Here is a 15,309-nt window from a genome sequence, read left to right on the forward strand (position 1 = left end):
GAAAGGGTATTAATTAATGATGTATTAAATTAAGAGATGGAATATATATGAAAATATTAGAATGTTATTCTTGGAATTTTATGTGTGTTGTAGAAGAGATACCCAAAATTTTATTAATATGTTTGTTTAAGATCAATTGGAATATTTTAATTGAAATTAGTGGAGCTTAAAAGCAGGAGTGATTTTTGTAGATGTAATAGTAGGGATGATTCTGTGGATTGATTGAATTTTAAGAAGAAATAGATTAAACTAAATTTGCTATATCATGTGAGGAAATAGAGGGGGGAATTTTTTTAAGGTATTATGTATATGACTTGTTTTGCTATGATTGATTACCATTTCACCACGGTGTTTTCCTGAGCACTTTGATGTTAAAATTTAAAAAACCAATAAAATGTGTATAAAAAGAAAGAAAGAAAAGAAATCGGTTTCTTCAGCTTCCTCACTGGAATTCCTAAATTCCCCACTAAGGTAGGGCTTATGAGACAGCGGGTGCAGCTGGAGTCTATTAGGGCTCTGAGTGCAACCCTCTCAGGCATTCCAGGGCTAAACAGTTCTATGGTTCTGGTTAGGGGCCCGATGGGTCCAATTATCAGGGGTTCATCCTCCCAAGTTGTTGTTTGATGAATCAGGTGGCTCCCCCGATGGTGTCAGAGTTCTCCTCGCCTGCCTAAATGGAGTTGGGAACTCTACGACTTCCACACTTCATAGCCGTCTCCTTTGGCTTCATCCGAGTCTTTCCAGGTTTCCCCCCGGGGCTCGGTCAGGCTTCTGGGTGGGGGGGTCTTTGAGCGGCACTCAGTGGCACGGCGCCCCTTCTTCGCGCATTTAAAACATCCAGTTGCTCTTGGGGTGGCTGGAGCTTGCTTCATTGGCTCTCAGATTGGCTCCGCTAGCGACTTTCCCCAGGCTCTCCCTTCGCATTGTTGTCTTCTGGTGTGATCGATCTCTGCTTTCTCAGCCAGAATGTACCAGTCTTGGAGCTGGTCCGGATCCACCTGAGGGATGCAAGCATAATACAGCTCATCATTCAGGCTGTCTTTGAAATGCCCGACCAAGATATCTTCTGGCCAGTTCAGCTTGCTGGCCTGGGCTTGGAATTCTTGTGTGTATTCTGCTACGGGTTATCATCCCTGCCTGACAGTTTTGATGCATTCCTGTGCTTTCCGATCAGTCAGGAGATCTTCAAATCAGCATCTGAGAGCTGCCATGAACTGATTGAAGTTTTGCAGTTCTGGGGCATCGGCATCATGGAGATCTACTACCCCGTTCTACTGCATTGCCATCTAGGGCTGTTTGCACAATCCTTATCCGACCACGGTCATTGGGTATCTCATAGCCATTTTCTTTCATGTAGTTCAACACTTGAAGGGCCTGGGATTGCTGGTTCGCCCCCTTTCATCTGTCCCCTTGGCTGAGCCTGGGTTAGCGGTGCCTTGGCATGGGTCGGCTTTCTCCTTCTTCATGGAATCAAAGGCGACTCTCAACATGGCAATGGCTTGCTCCAGGAATCGGCTAGAATGGGGCGGTCAGTTGTCCTTGTCTTCGCTAAGGTGAAGCGACCTCTCCATCTCGACTTTCCAACCCAGCTGGTGCCTGCCGCATCTGAGCGTCACCTTCCTGGATCTCTTCTCCCAGTCCTCCTTCTCGACACCCATCGACCACCTTGGTTGTGGCAACATTCCACAACCACCACCTTGTCCAACAAGCTTGAGGATTGAGAACTGTATTGGCTGGGCTGTGCTTGATGGGAGAACTCCCCTCCCATGGCAGGTTCTTCCCTTTCCATTCTGATATCAGACATCATTTGCTTAGTCCCCTGGTAAGGGTCTTCCTTCTGGGTTGACTATTACTGCAGATCCTACCTAATGTCAGGGCCCACTTCAAAACCTCATCCCAAGAATGCAGGACTCTTGGAACTGTTTCATTCCAAAAGAAACTTTTATTAGCTGATGGCAGGCATAGAGGGAAGGATCTGATGGTTTCCCGCTCAGATCAATAAGTTAAAAGAGTCCCAAACAAACCCCACCCCAATAGTTCATCCAGTCAGCCAATCCCCAGGTGTTAAGTCCACTGTGGGAACAGAGCTAATAACAGGGTTCGTTCCCATGTTTGTGAAGATGTTGTTAGGTCTTCACACCTTCCCTTCCGCAGCAAGAAATAAGCCAGATGGCTGGAGGCACGTTCCTTTCTCACCCCAGGTTGACATCAAGAGAGAGACAGTTCAAAGAGTAAGCCTGAGAGCCTTCCCCCTCCCCCTCAGGAGAATGGCAGAACCACAGAAAGAAATGGATAAAAATGGAATGGGTTCTGACACCCTTGGAGAACTCTGAATGGAAACTCTGGACAGATGGTTCTTCCTTCATGAAAAATGGCAAGTGATACACAGGATTGGCTGTAGTCATGGATGAAGGTCCAATTTATATGCAACAAGTCCCAGCTCACTTGTCAGCACAGGCAGCTGAGTTGATGGCCCTCATAGAAGCCTGTCACCTTGCAACAGGCCACAATTTATACTGACAGCCATTATGCTTTCTTGCTGCATACACACACGCTGTTCTTTGGAAGGCTCGAGGCTACTCAGGAGTAGATGGAAAGACTTTAAAAATGAAGCCTCTTGAAGAATTGGTTATAGTAGTTCAAAAGCCAAAAGAATTAGCTATAGTCCATTGAAGGGGCCATAAATCTTATGCTGGCTATATTACCTGAGGAAATCTTTCAGCTGACTATTGAGCCAACATGCTATCATCATATCTGCACATCAAAAGAACATGATGTCACTCATTCCCACAGAACCAGTCTATGAACTGCCTCCCCTTTATGAGCAAAGAGAAATTTTGCTTCCTGAAGGAAGGTGGGAGGATGGATAGTGGATTGTGCCTGGAGAGTGGATATGAGTAAAAGAACTCTCATCATCATTTGTTAATCCAAAGTGGCCCCGGCCATGCCAGGTATTGCTTGGAACTCCAACTGCAATTAAAGTTGAAGGCGTCAAGGCGTGGATCCATGGATCTAGGATTAAAAAGATGGAACCTCCAAGTGATTATTGGCAAGCTCAACTTAAGGTGAGGCTCACTGGGAAGCAGCCCTCACCCACCAACTTGTTTCAACCTGTGGAACATGAATTGGCCTCTTCTTGAAGTGACCATTGTTGCAAGCTTAATTGTTGTTGGAGTTTTTCTATTCTGTTGTTACTTTTTTTTCCCCCAAACCTTCTTCGATAGAGCTAAAAATGGCCCTGATTTATGGTTCGGATCTACTAGGTGCCTCAATATGTTTGATCCTCGCAATTAATCCCTTATTTAGAAACAAGGGCGGGATGCTTATTAGAATGATTAGACTTCAAGCTGTTTTAGAAATTATCACTAATGAAACCTCCCTTACATAAATTTGTTGGCTAAAACAAATACTCAGCTTCGCACTGCAATAACCACTTAGCCTTAGATTATTTACTTTCAAAAGGAGGAGTGTGTGGAAAATTTCACCTCACTAATTGTTGCCTCTAGATAGATGACGCAGGAAATTGAAGAGATTACAGAATGTATGAGAAAGATAGCTCCTGTTCCAGTTCAAACTTGGTCTAGAATTGTGGACACTGGATGGTTTTCAGGAATATTTGGGGATTGGAAAAGAGTCTTATTTTTGATTGCACTAGTTTTGGGAGGTTTACTGTTGTTGCCATGTTTGATTCCCCTTATTCAATGAATTGCAACATCCACAATTTAAGGAACAGAAAGCATTCTGTTTTACAAACTAAAAGGGAGAAATTAAGGGAATTTAGAGAAATCAAAGCAATGCTGTTTTGCTTTTGTATACTACACTTGCACAGAAACCTCCATTAGCCCAAGGCAAGAAGAGCACCTACAGAGAGATAAGAGAAAGTGACATAAGTGTTGTGTTGAAAGTTGATTGGTTAAAATAACATTATAAAAGAAAGTTTTGTGAAAACAAGGGGTCTGGCTTTCCTTTTTCACGCTGCTGCCTCCGTGTGGAGGAAATACACCCAGCTGCTTACTCAGTTTTGTTTATGGAAGCCTCTGTCTGAGTTTTTTGATTGGATCATATAGAGTCTCAGATTTCTTTATGCCGGAGGACACTTGAAATAACCTTACAGTGGGATAAGCTAAACTACTGATCTGACCAGTTCAAAATCACTTAAGAGATAGGAATTTCTGAATAGCAACTTCAGTCTAGATCTTATGTGATCAAAAACTGAACAAGACATCCAAACATCAAATTTGCATGATAGCATATCTACCCCAAATTTCTATAACTGCTGTGAGTTCATTACATGAAAGGGTTTTTTTAATGAAGGAAATGTGTTCTGGGCTTGTCATGTGATAGTTTTTAAGATGGAAAAATCTTGTTTGGTAATTAAATTAATTTCCCATAATTCATAGATTTGCTAGTTTATAATGAAAAACATGCCCTGCCTGGTTGGTCAAGGGCTTCCAGGAGGTAGCATGTGGTTGTTGAGTTCAAGTTGTAGTTAATACCTCTTAACTACAGGAGGCCACCCTTGGACCCAACAGTGTTGAATACTGTTGGAACACAGCATCTTTTGCAGTGCTGACCCAATACCTGAAGGCTATGAGGATGTGGATGGAGAAGAACTAACTCAATCCTAGAAGATTGAGCAGCCTTGAATTTATGCCCTCAGCCCCACATCCTCACAGCTAGGTCTGCTGATGTGTTATCTTTGATATTTGATTGGAGTGGCAAATGTGCTACTCACTAATCAGAGCAAGTGTGCAAATGAGTGGGGGACTCCTGGATTAATTGCTCATCCTTCAGGAGCAAGTGGTAGCTTTGGCTAAGGGGAGGGAACTTTGCACAGATTTAGCTTTTATGCCAATTGCACCCAGTTTTGTTCCCATTGACCACTCACTGGCTAGATTACTGCCATGAGCTTTAGATGGAGCTGCCCTTGAAGATCACTCAGAAGTTACAGCTGGTCTAGAATGCAGCGGCACCTGCAGTATTTGGTACCCCTCATTTGCCTATATTATGCCTCTCATATTTAATCTGCATTGGCTCCCAGTTTTTTGTCAGGTATAATTCAAAGTACTGGTTATTATTTTTAAAATCCATACATGATACTGGGCCAGATTATTTGTTGCATCTCCCTGAAGGTATCTACCTGTTCCATCAGATCAGATGGAGTGGGCACATTATAGGTCCTTTTCTTTAAATGTAGCTATTTAGGAATGTTAGAAATAGATAAGCAATAAAGCAATAAAAGGCAATCTAGTACCAAAAAATAGCAAAACATTTATTACATATTTGCAAACACTGGTGCATCTGAGGTAGACCCAGATTAAAACTTGCAAAAGGCTTTTATACTCCTCCCTCCCCCACTGCTCAACATTGTTCTGGTTTTCCATTGGTTGGATACTAACAAGCTCACAACCTATCCAGAGTACCTATTAACAAACATTCCCTAGTTACAGAGCAAAATCTAAAGTTCCCCTAGCTACAGGACAAATTCTGCTTAGCTACAGCTCAGAAAGCAATACTTTATATTTCACAGGAAATGGATCTTTTCTGTAGTAGCCCTTGCCCTGTGAAACACCCTTCCCCAAGACATCTGGCAAGTTGCCACCCACTTAGCCTTCTGGAAAACCATAAAGAACTGACTCTTCCCCCAAGCACTGGGGTAGGATGAGTCTGAAACCTGAAGTTGATTATGTTGGTTGCATCAGAAAAGTGCTACCTTTTTGGTTTTATTGTTCTTTGGTTTCCTGCTGTGACCTCCCAGAGTTATATCTTTTAAGATGGGCAGCCATATAAGTCAAATAAATAAGATTTCTGCAATTTAGTCATACAAAGATGCTTATTTTAAATTATCACATCATGGTCTTTTTTTCTCTTCAGGTATATATTGTGGAAGAAAATATTGAGTGAATTGGTAATTGAACCACTGAAAATAAATGGCACAGAGTTTGTCACATCTCTTCTAGAGAAGATGACCCATTAGATTTTCTGATTCTTAAGAAACAGCACATATCTTAAGATGGCAGCCCAGAGGATTCGTGCTGCTAATGCCAGTTGCCTCTCACGATGCAAATCTGAGGGGATGCTGATAGACCTGAACGAAGAATTTTTAGAAACCAGTTTGAATTCAATCAAAGGTGAGTTTTTTCTGTTAAAAATAGATCCTATGACAATCAATCAGAATGAAAATGCTGGGAAGAGAATGGATTATTACGTATTGCAGATTCTACAGATTATATTATAAGTTGTTTACTATCACTTAGAAACAAAATTATAGCTTTGGCACTATAATCTGCCCATTTTCAGGCTTGTGCCCAGGTGGTTACTCCTACCTTTAGAAGATGGGTCCTCGGGGTATGTTAATTATGAATAAGAAGGAAAAATCTGTCCCTTTTAGTAGTTACCATTTAAATTCTGGACCTCTCAGACTAAAGCCTATCTGCTCCCCATATTCAATAAATTAGTACAAGAGTCTCAGTTATTTTATTCTGAATCACTAATTACATTTGTGGGGGAATAATTAAGAAAGGTCCCTTTATTTGGCAGCTTCGTCATATTTTACTCATATGCCCTGCATTGTCTCCTTGTAATGGATTCTGTCTTCCCTTTGGTTTATTTGACTTCCCTAGATTGGGATAGGCTACCTTTCCGCATGAACTCCCTTTCTCTATCTCTCCCCCTTCTCTTTTGTTGCCCTCCCCATATTGCTTTCTCAATATTGCTTTTCTAGCAATGAAGCAGTGGTAGGATTCAGCCAGTTCACATCAGTTCAGCAGAAACGATACCTACTTTCTGTTGAGTTTGGTGAACTGATTGTTAAAATGGCACTTGAAAGAAGCGGAGTCTGTGTGCACACCTGTCTCACACTTGCCCCGCATCCAGCCTGCTCTACACAGTGCGCTGCAGCTGACCCAAGGCGCCCAGCCAGGCATCGAAGCACCGTCAAAAACAGCAGAGTCTGTGTGTGCACCTGCCTTGCCAGCATCAGCAATGCTGTCCTTGGCATGCTACAACTGATATGAGGCATGGAGAGCATGGCTGATGGGTGAGCAGGTGTTTTCGGCAGTGCTTCAGTGCCTGGCCGGCCTCCTTGGATCAGCTGCAGTGCATCGTGGAGAGTATAGTGGACGTGGGGTCAGCATAGGGCAGATAGCTATGTAATAAAGACTTTAGGAAACATGCCTGAAAGTTCTTTGAAGTGCTTCATTAGTCAGAACCTGTGATACTCTGCTTTTTTCAGTGCTCACCTGAGAGGCAGCATGGTGATCAGTTGGTGGACATGCCACGAATGGGGATTCACCATCCCCGAAACCCTGCCACTGCCAAAGTGGAGCCTGGGCTGCAATGTGTGCTGCAGTGGAGAGACGGGAAGTGGAGCAGCCAGTGTGAGGGAAGGAGGAGCAGGAAGAAGAAAGAGGAAAAGCAGCCAAGTGAGAAGCACTGCCAAAAACAGTGGAATCTGTGTGCCTGCCTGCCACATGCTCGCCCCGTGTTAGTCATGCTCTCCATGGTGCGCTACAGTTGATCTAAGGCATGGAAAACATGGCTGACATGGGGCAAGTGTGTAGAAGGCGCACATACAGACTCTGCTGTTTTTGGTGGCGCTTCGGTGCCTGGCCGGCTGGGACAGCCCCACTTTTCACTCAGCTGCTTTTCTTCTTTCTTCTCCCCACTCCTTCCCTCATCCCAGCTGCTCCACTTCCTGTCTCTCCATTGCAGCGCATATTGCAGCCTGGGATCCACTTTGGCAAATTTCATTTGTGGGACTGCACACGGCGGCAGAGGAACATGATGGAGGAACGCATCGGGGGAGTATCTTGGCAGCAGTTTTGGTGGGCAAGATGTGGCTTGATTGAAAGCAGCCGCAGAACAAGTGGGGCGGTATGGGACAGATCCCCCCTCACATGTCCACCCACCCTCTTCCCTTTCAGTCCCCTTCTGAACCCTCTTCGCAGCTCAGCCACCAAAATGGCAGTTAGAGCACCAGAACTGGAAAGTGCCTGCTTTCTAGCTCCATCGCATTTCTCTGCTGCCACGGAGCTGGAGAGCTTGCCCCACCTACCACCACCCATATGCCCTCCCTTCCCAAAGCATTTCTATGCTAACCTTCTTTCCAGCTCTGATGCGTTTCTCCATAGTGTTCCTCACTGCCATATGCAGTCCCACAAAATTCTTTTGTTTGTGGGACTAAAAAAAAGTTCAATCAATCAATTCCAACTTCTCATGGAAAAAAAGGAGATCTCCCAAAGTTGGAATTGATTGAACTTTTTTTTTAGTCCCACAAATTTCTTTTGTCTGTGGGACTGCACACAGTGGCGGAGGAATGCGATGGAGGAACGTGTCAGAGCTGGAAACAAGGTTAGCACAGAAATGCTTTGGGAAGGACTAACAGTTCCGCCCCATAACAATGCAGCCAAGGGATTGCTGAGCTCCGCAGTCCATGGCTGGTTTTACCCTGCCAGGGGATCCTAAATGGAGAGGCAATGAAGAAGGAGGGGCACCCCAATGATCACAGAATGACAGTGGTCGATCCATTCAATTTGAGGGAAGCCCTCCAACCCGACAGGAGAAAGGCTAGCTGCACATCAGTATCTAGCCCAAGCTACCAGCAGCCAAAGTCCAAGAGCATGAACCAGAACAACGGTGAACAGCGTGCTTGGAACTGGGTGAGAATATCAATCTTCTCTTTTCTATTTGATTCCCTGGAAAAGATCCCCAAAGCAAGAAATCCTCTGAAAGTGAGAAGGGAGGGGATTACATCCCCCACCCTTCCATAGACGGGTGGAAAACTTCACGGGGGAAAGAAATATACTGAAATAAAATTATAACATTATAACATTATAGTCTGGATAAATCTGAAAATTAAGAAAACCATTAAGATTTTACATCTGAAAGAGTTTTGATGAAATTATTAAAAAAACAATTCTTTGTTTTAAAAGTTGGAAAATTTTAAGACTGGCTGGTTTAAAAGGCTAAACACAGAAATTATGGTACCAGTGAAAGAACATCTGGAAGGGGGAGATAAAATGGATGCTGCACACCTATCAGAACATGGCAGAAATATATATCTAATATGCTCTTCTGAATTTCCCTGTCTGGAACATCAGAAATCTGCAGGAGCAACACTTCAAAACAAGGCAAATACCTTCCAAGAGGAAATATATGCAATGCTGCAACAGTTTCAAATGACAATGATTCCAAATCATGATGAGATTAAAAACAACTTTGATGGCATAAATGAGCACATTTCCAACTTAAACTTACAAGTAAAAAATTCTCAGAAAATGATGATAATGAACAAACAGACCAGATAACAGAATACAAATCAGAGGTCAGTGACCCAAAAAGGGAAATTACAGATGAAGAGAACTACAAATTAATATAAACAAAAGAAAACTTGCAAGGTTTTACCATAACAATGGAAATGGAAAAGATATCTTATATTTCAGGACCTCAAAATCAACTTGAAAATTGGAAAGAAAATCTAACAAAATGGACTATAGAACAACCAGGACAATCATTAAAGTTTGGGAGACAAAAAACATATGTTATCTAATTTGTTTTTTCTATTCCCAACCAGCATTTACAAAAATACAGGAAAAAACTCTGGACAAGTTGAACACATTAACTTGGAAAACTAATTGGCAAAAGAAGAAGGCTAGAATCAGATCTGAGAGATTTGATGCGATCTACCTGTTTGAATATGGTTAAAAGAATAGATAAATTATGGATATAAAGGGGTCTCTTAGGAAGAGAGATAAGACATATAAGTAGTATAGTAATTTTTATAATATATAAAATATATTATATGAATGAAAAGGTTGAATATTGAAAGGTCACTAACTTTGAAAAAACTATGACTGATAAGAATGGTTTGAATATAGAAAGGAAACTAAGGTTAAATAAGAAATTTGAAAACAGGACATATATTGATTTAATAAGATGATTACTATAAATACAATTGAAATATAAACTGATAAAAAAGATGCTATATGCTAATGTTACTGTTATTTGTATAAATAAAATAAAAAGGTTTATATTTAACTTTATATATATTGAATTTTAAGAATGATATTTGGTAAATGTTGACAAAAGAAGAATACTATTAGATAAAGAGAAGATCAAATAAATATGTCATTAACATATTGATTATGGAACTATAGAAATTAATTATTATTGATTGTTTTTTAAACATATGGACCCAGACAACACGCTGTTTACTAAGCACTAAAGAATGTTGTTGTAAAAAATTAATAAAATATATTTTTTTAAAAAAGAAACACTTTGGGAAGAAAAGACATCTGCGCAGTGGCAACAGAGAAATGCAACAGAGCAGGAAAGCAGGTGCCTATTCAATGACTGTGTGGGCAGACCTGCAAAAAGGACCAGGTGGCCAAGAGCTCCAGCAGTCTGGCTCAGAAGGAGAGTGAAAGGGCAAACATCCTTAAGGGCGCCAGGCACTGAAACAGGTCTGTTGCTCTCTAACAGCTGCCCAGGCCCTCCAGAGGGAAGGCTGACATCTACCCGTACTTATGGTAAACAGGGAGGCATTCCAGCTCTGGCAGGGAAGGGGCAACTGACGTGGGCACTGAAGGTAGGACACCAATTTGCTTCAGCATCCTTCCCGACCTTCCGGCGCTCCACCGGCACTTTGGCCTTGGGCTGCTGCTGCATGTTCAGGCCCTGCCCTGCCCGCGCGCTTGCCACCTGCTGTAATGTAAGACATCTCCCAAAAATAAGATCTAATGGTCTTTTGGTGTGTGTGTGTGTGTGTGTGTGTGTGTCTTATTTTTGGGCAAACACAGTAACAATCTAGTTTTGTGTACCTCTTTTATTTTCTTATTTAAGTATCAAATTCATTTGGACAATTAACCAGTGGAACAGCTTGCCTTCAGAAATCATGGGTACTCCATCACTGGAGGTTTTTAAGAAGAGACTAGACAGTCACTTGTCTGAAGTGGTATAGATTCTCCTGCTTGAGCAGGGGGCTGGACTAGAAGACCTCCAAGTTCCCTTCCAGCTCTATTCTATTCAAATAATAAACTACCTTTTGGTATATCATATTTTTATACTTTAAATGGTCATTAGGACAGAGAACTGGTTGTTAAATTATTTGAATCCCACCACTGCAATGAAGTAATCTTCAGATAGAAGAATTGCTTTAGTTCTTGTGCTTGAGTAGATTTGGACCCAGTTAGATTTTTTTCCTGATTTGGTGCAGTTTTTGCTGTTGGTCTTGATTGGCACTGAGCCTTCTCCAGCATGACGAGTGGAGAATCCACCAATGGGTTAACTTCGTCTTCTACCCGTAGACTAGTCATCCAATTTTGCTCTGCCTCTCTTCCTGGGACCTCCCTTCCCCAGTCTCGATTAGTCTTGAGCCCGATTAGACTGAATTTCCTGACTCCTGAAGCTATTCTGTTTAAGGTCGTGTATATATATATGTATGTGTGTGTATGTGTGTATCTATATATACATATACATACATACATACACATATATGTGTGTGTGTGTGTAGGTCTTTGGTTATTCGGGTTTTCTCCCACGTAATTTTACGTGGGAGAAAACCCGAATAACCAAAGACCTACATACAAACACCCGCGAAAACCTCAGAAAACATGGGAAAATGGTGCGTGATGGAGAACCATGCAGTGAAAGCATAAGTACATTACCCAGATTGAGGCTTCGTTGTAAAAAACATCATGATGTTAAGGGTAGATGTCAGAATAGTGGAGAAGAGGAGGGCCATAAACTCACAGAGAGTTCAGAGGAAGGGAGAAGGGGGAGATGACTTAGTGATGGGGATGACATCTCGAGTTGGAATAAGTTCGAGGATCCTCCTAAACCATGGATATGGATGAGTGGAGAGTCGGAGGCTTGCTTAAACTCTGATGAGGGATGCGTGATACAAGTAGATGAGTCACTCAATTATGCAGCAATTACAGGGAATGCTATGATTGGCCGACCTGGACCTATTACACGGTCCAGGAGTCGAGCGCAGGCGTTAACTTACATATAAATGTTCACTCCCATTGATTTGTGTACGCCCTGATGAAGTTGGCAGGAGCCAACGAAAGCTAGGTTGCTAATCTTTTAAAACTTTTAATGTTTTTATTTAAAACTTCTGTTTTATATTAAAACTTTTAATGTTTTAACTTTTCCTGGTGATCATATTTTATTCTCACCATACATACATACATACATACATACATACATATATGTAGGTCTTTGGTTGTTCGGGTTTTCTCCCGCGTAAAATTGGAAGTGTCTTGGCGACGTTTCGACGTAGTCCCATTCGTCATCTTCAGGCTGGTGTTTTCAGCTTCGTGCTTTGAGCAGCAATGTGTGGTCTTAGCTGTTTCTTCCTTTTAACTGCCAGTGGGGGTATGAACTGATTGGGTGGGAGCTTGGCTGTGTTCTGATTGGGTGGAGGTGTGTTCTGAATGGTTAGGGGCTTGGCTGTGCTCTGATTGGCTGGGGGAGTGTTCTGTTTGGTTGTGCTCAGGTTAGTCTGAGTTGCAGAGGGGTTTAAGATTTTGGGCTGCCTTGCTATTTTTTGGCTTTTCATCGGTGTGGCTTTGGGTTTGTTTTTTGCGTGGATGTGTGGTGGTGACATCCTGTGTGGTTTTTGTGAGTGTGGGTCTGGTATCATTTTTTGTGTTAGGGAGTCGTTTGTCAATAAGTTTTGTTTCTTTATGATCTCTATAAACTGGAATGAGTTTTTTTACGTGTGAGGTGATGGATTCTGCATAGGGCTGTAGTTGTTTGGCGAGAAATTTGGCTAGGTTTTGTAGAGGTGAGCCTATGGAGCTGACTATTAGTGAAGAGATCCAGCAAAGAATCATTCCCAGAGAGAAATCATCCAGATGCCCCAAACTCTATGGTCTCCCCAAGATACACAAAGAAGGAACCCCACTCAGACCTATAGTCAGCTCCATAGGCTCACCTCTACAAAACCTAGCCAAATTTCTCGCCAAACAACTACAGCCCTATGCAGAATCCATCACCTCACACGTAAAAAACTCATTCCAGTTTATAGAGATCATAAAGAAACAAAACTTACAGCCCAGCGACCTACTAGTGAGCTTCGATGTCATATCCCTCTTCACCCAAGTGCCTATCAAAGAAGCCTTGACAGCTATTCAAAACAAATATAACCCCCCCAAACACATCTTAGATCTGACCAACCACTGCCTATCCAACACATACTTCATCTATAATGGACAAAAATACAAACAAACAGAAGGAGCACCCATGGGATCACCCCTCTCACCTGTCATTGCCAACCTCTACATGGAACACTTTGAAACCCAAGCTCTAGAAAAATCGGATCACAAACCCAAACTCTGGCTCAGATACGTAGACGACACCTTCATAATCTGGCCACATGGGAAAGAAAAACTGGACAACTTCCTCATACACCTCAACAGCCTACACCCCAAAATACAGTTCACCATGGAAACAGAAGCTAACAACCAACTTCCCTTCCTGGATGTCTTAGTCTACAAGAAATCCAATGGCTCCCTAGGACACACCATCTACCAGAAGAAAACACACACAAACCGCTATCTGCACGCTCTCTCACACCACCACCCAGCACAGATCAACTCTGTAGCCAAGACACTCATCTCCAGAACAAAACGCTTAGCTGACGAACAACACCTAAAACCCGAACTACACACTCTCACCAATGTACTAACATCCAATGGATTCCATAGAAATAAGGTTACAAACCTAATCCAAAAAGAAACCCCCACTAAAATCCAAGACAAAGAACAAGAAAACGGCAAAGCCCTCCTCCCATACATAAAAGGCACCACAGACAGAATCAGTAAGATCCTCCATAAACACAACATCAAAACAGCATTCTGCACAAACAGAAAAATATCCACCATCCTTAGAAACCCCAAAGATAAAATTGAATTAGAAAATCAAGGAGTATACGAAATCCCATGCACCACTTGTCCCACCACATACATCGGACAAACCAACAGAAGAATAAGTGCACGCATTGAAGAACATAAGAACTCAGTCAAAAAAGAGGAACCAACATCTTCCCTGGTCCAACACCTTAAAGCCACAGGACATGAAATTGACTTTAAAAATACCAGAACCATTGCCAAAAGTGAACATTTTAATAACAGAATAATCAGGGAAGCCATCGAGATAGAAAAACGCCCACACAGCATGAACAAGCGAGATGATACCTCCCGCCTACCAGCCATTTGGAAACCCGCCCTTATTGACAAACGACTCCCTAACACAAAAAATGATACCAGACCCACACTCACAAAAACCACACAGGATGTCACCACCACACATCCACGCAAAAAACAAACCCAAAGCCACACCGATGATGAGGCACGACCACAAACCAGAAGCCAGACCACAGCTGCATCATTAGCCACTTTAAACCCCTCCAATCCATACATGAAGCAAACTGACACCCTCCATGAAGAGGAGGCACGACCACGAACGCGAAGCCAGAAAATAGCAAGGCAGCCCAAAATCTTAAACCCCTCTGCAACTCAGACTAACCTGAGCACAACCAAACAGAACACTCCCCCAGCCAATCAGAGCACAGCCAAGCCCCTAACCATTCAGAACACACCTCCACCCAATCAGAACACAGCCAAGCTCCCACCCAATCAGTTCATACCCCCACTGGCAGTTAAAAGGAAGAAACAGCTAAGACCACACATTGCTGCTCAAAGCACGAAGCTGAAAGCACCAGCCTGAAGATGACGAATGGGACTTCGTCGAAACGTCGCCAAGACACTTCCAATTTTACGTGGGAGAAAACCCGAACAACCAAAGACCTACATACAAACACCCACGAAAACCTCAGAAAACATATATTATATATATATATATATATATATATATATATATATATATATATATATATATATATATATGTTTTCTGAGGTTTTCGCGGGTATTTGTATGTAGGTCTTTGGTTGTTCGGGTTTTCTATATATATATATACACACACACATATACATATACATATATTTTCTCTATTTCTCTATTCTGCTTCCGAGGAAGGGGGATCGTAAGGGAACGCTGTTCATTTGCTTGTTTTTTTTCTGCTGTCTGATCGGCCGATCGCAGCACAACCATGAAGCTGGTCTGACTCCAGCCAACCATCGGTCAAACAAAGAGCCAGACGCTATTTTCCGGTCACCAAGTGTGACCCTGAGGGAAAGGGGAGGCAGTTTTCCTTCTCCTCCCAAGCCACCCCCTCCATAGAACTAGGCAACAAAGCAAAGAATTCTAAATCCATCAGCCAGCTGATCCACGGGTAGTTTAAAT

General features: G+C 42.4%; 1 protein-coding gene across 6 annotated transcripts in view; it reads left to right on the top strand.

Moving 5' to 3' along the window:
* Positions 1 to 15,309, top strand: part of SH3BP4 (SH3 domain binding protein 4) — a 99,275-nt gene that overhangs the window by 52,996 nt on the left and 30,970 nt on the right. For 4 of the 6 annotated variants that reach the window (XM_039327692.1, XM_039327695.1, XM_039327696.1 and 1 more), the window contains exon 2: positions 5,875 to 6,131. The exons of 1 other annotated variant lie outside the window; for it this stretch is intronic. In XM_039327692.1, the coding sequence (XP_039183626.1) occupies positions 6,014 to 6,131 (118 nt within the window). In that variant the 5' untranslated portion in view covers positions 5,875 to 6,013. Of the gene's footprint in view, positions 1 to 5,874; positions 6,132 to 15,309 lie in introns of those variants that run through there. One more of the 6 variants, XM_039327693.1, reaches the window with a different exon arrangement.

This window comes from Crotalus tigris, unplaced genomic scaffold, assembly GCF_016545835.1.
Source record: "Crotalus tigris isolate CLP2741 ecotype Arizona unplaced genomic scaffold, ASM1654583v1 scf7180000024366.1712601, whole genome shotgun sequence".
Lineage (NCBI taxonomy): Eukaryota > Metazoa > Chordata > Lepidosauria > Squamata > Viperidae > Crotalus > Crotalus tigris.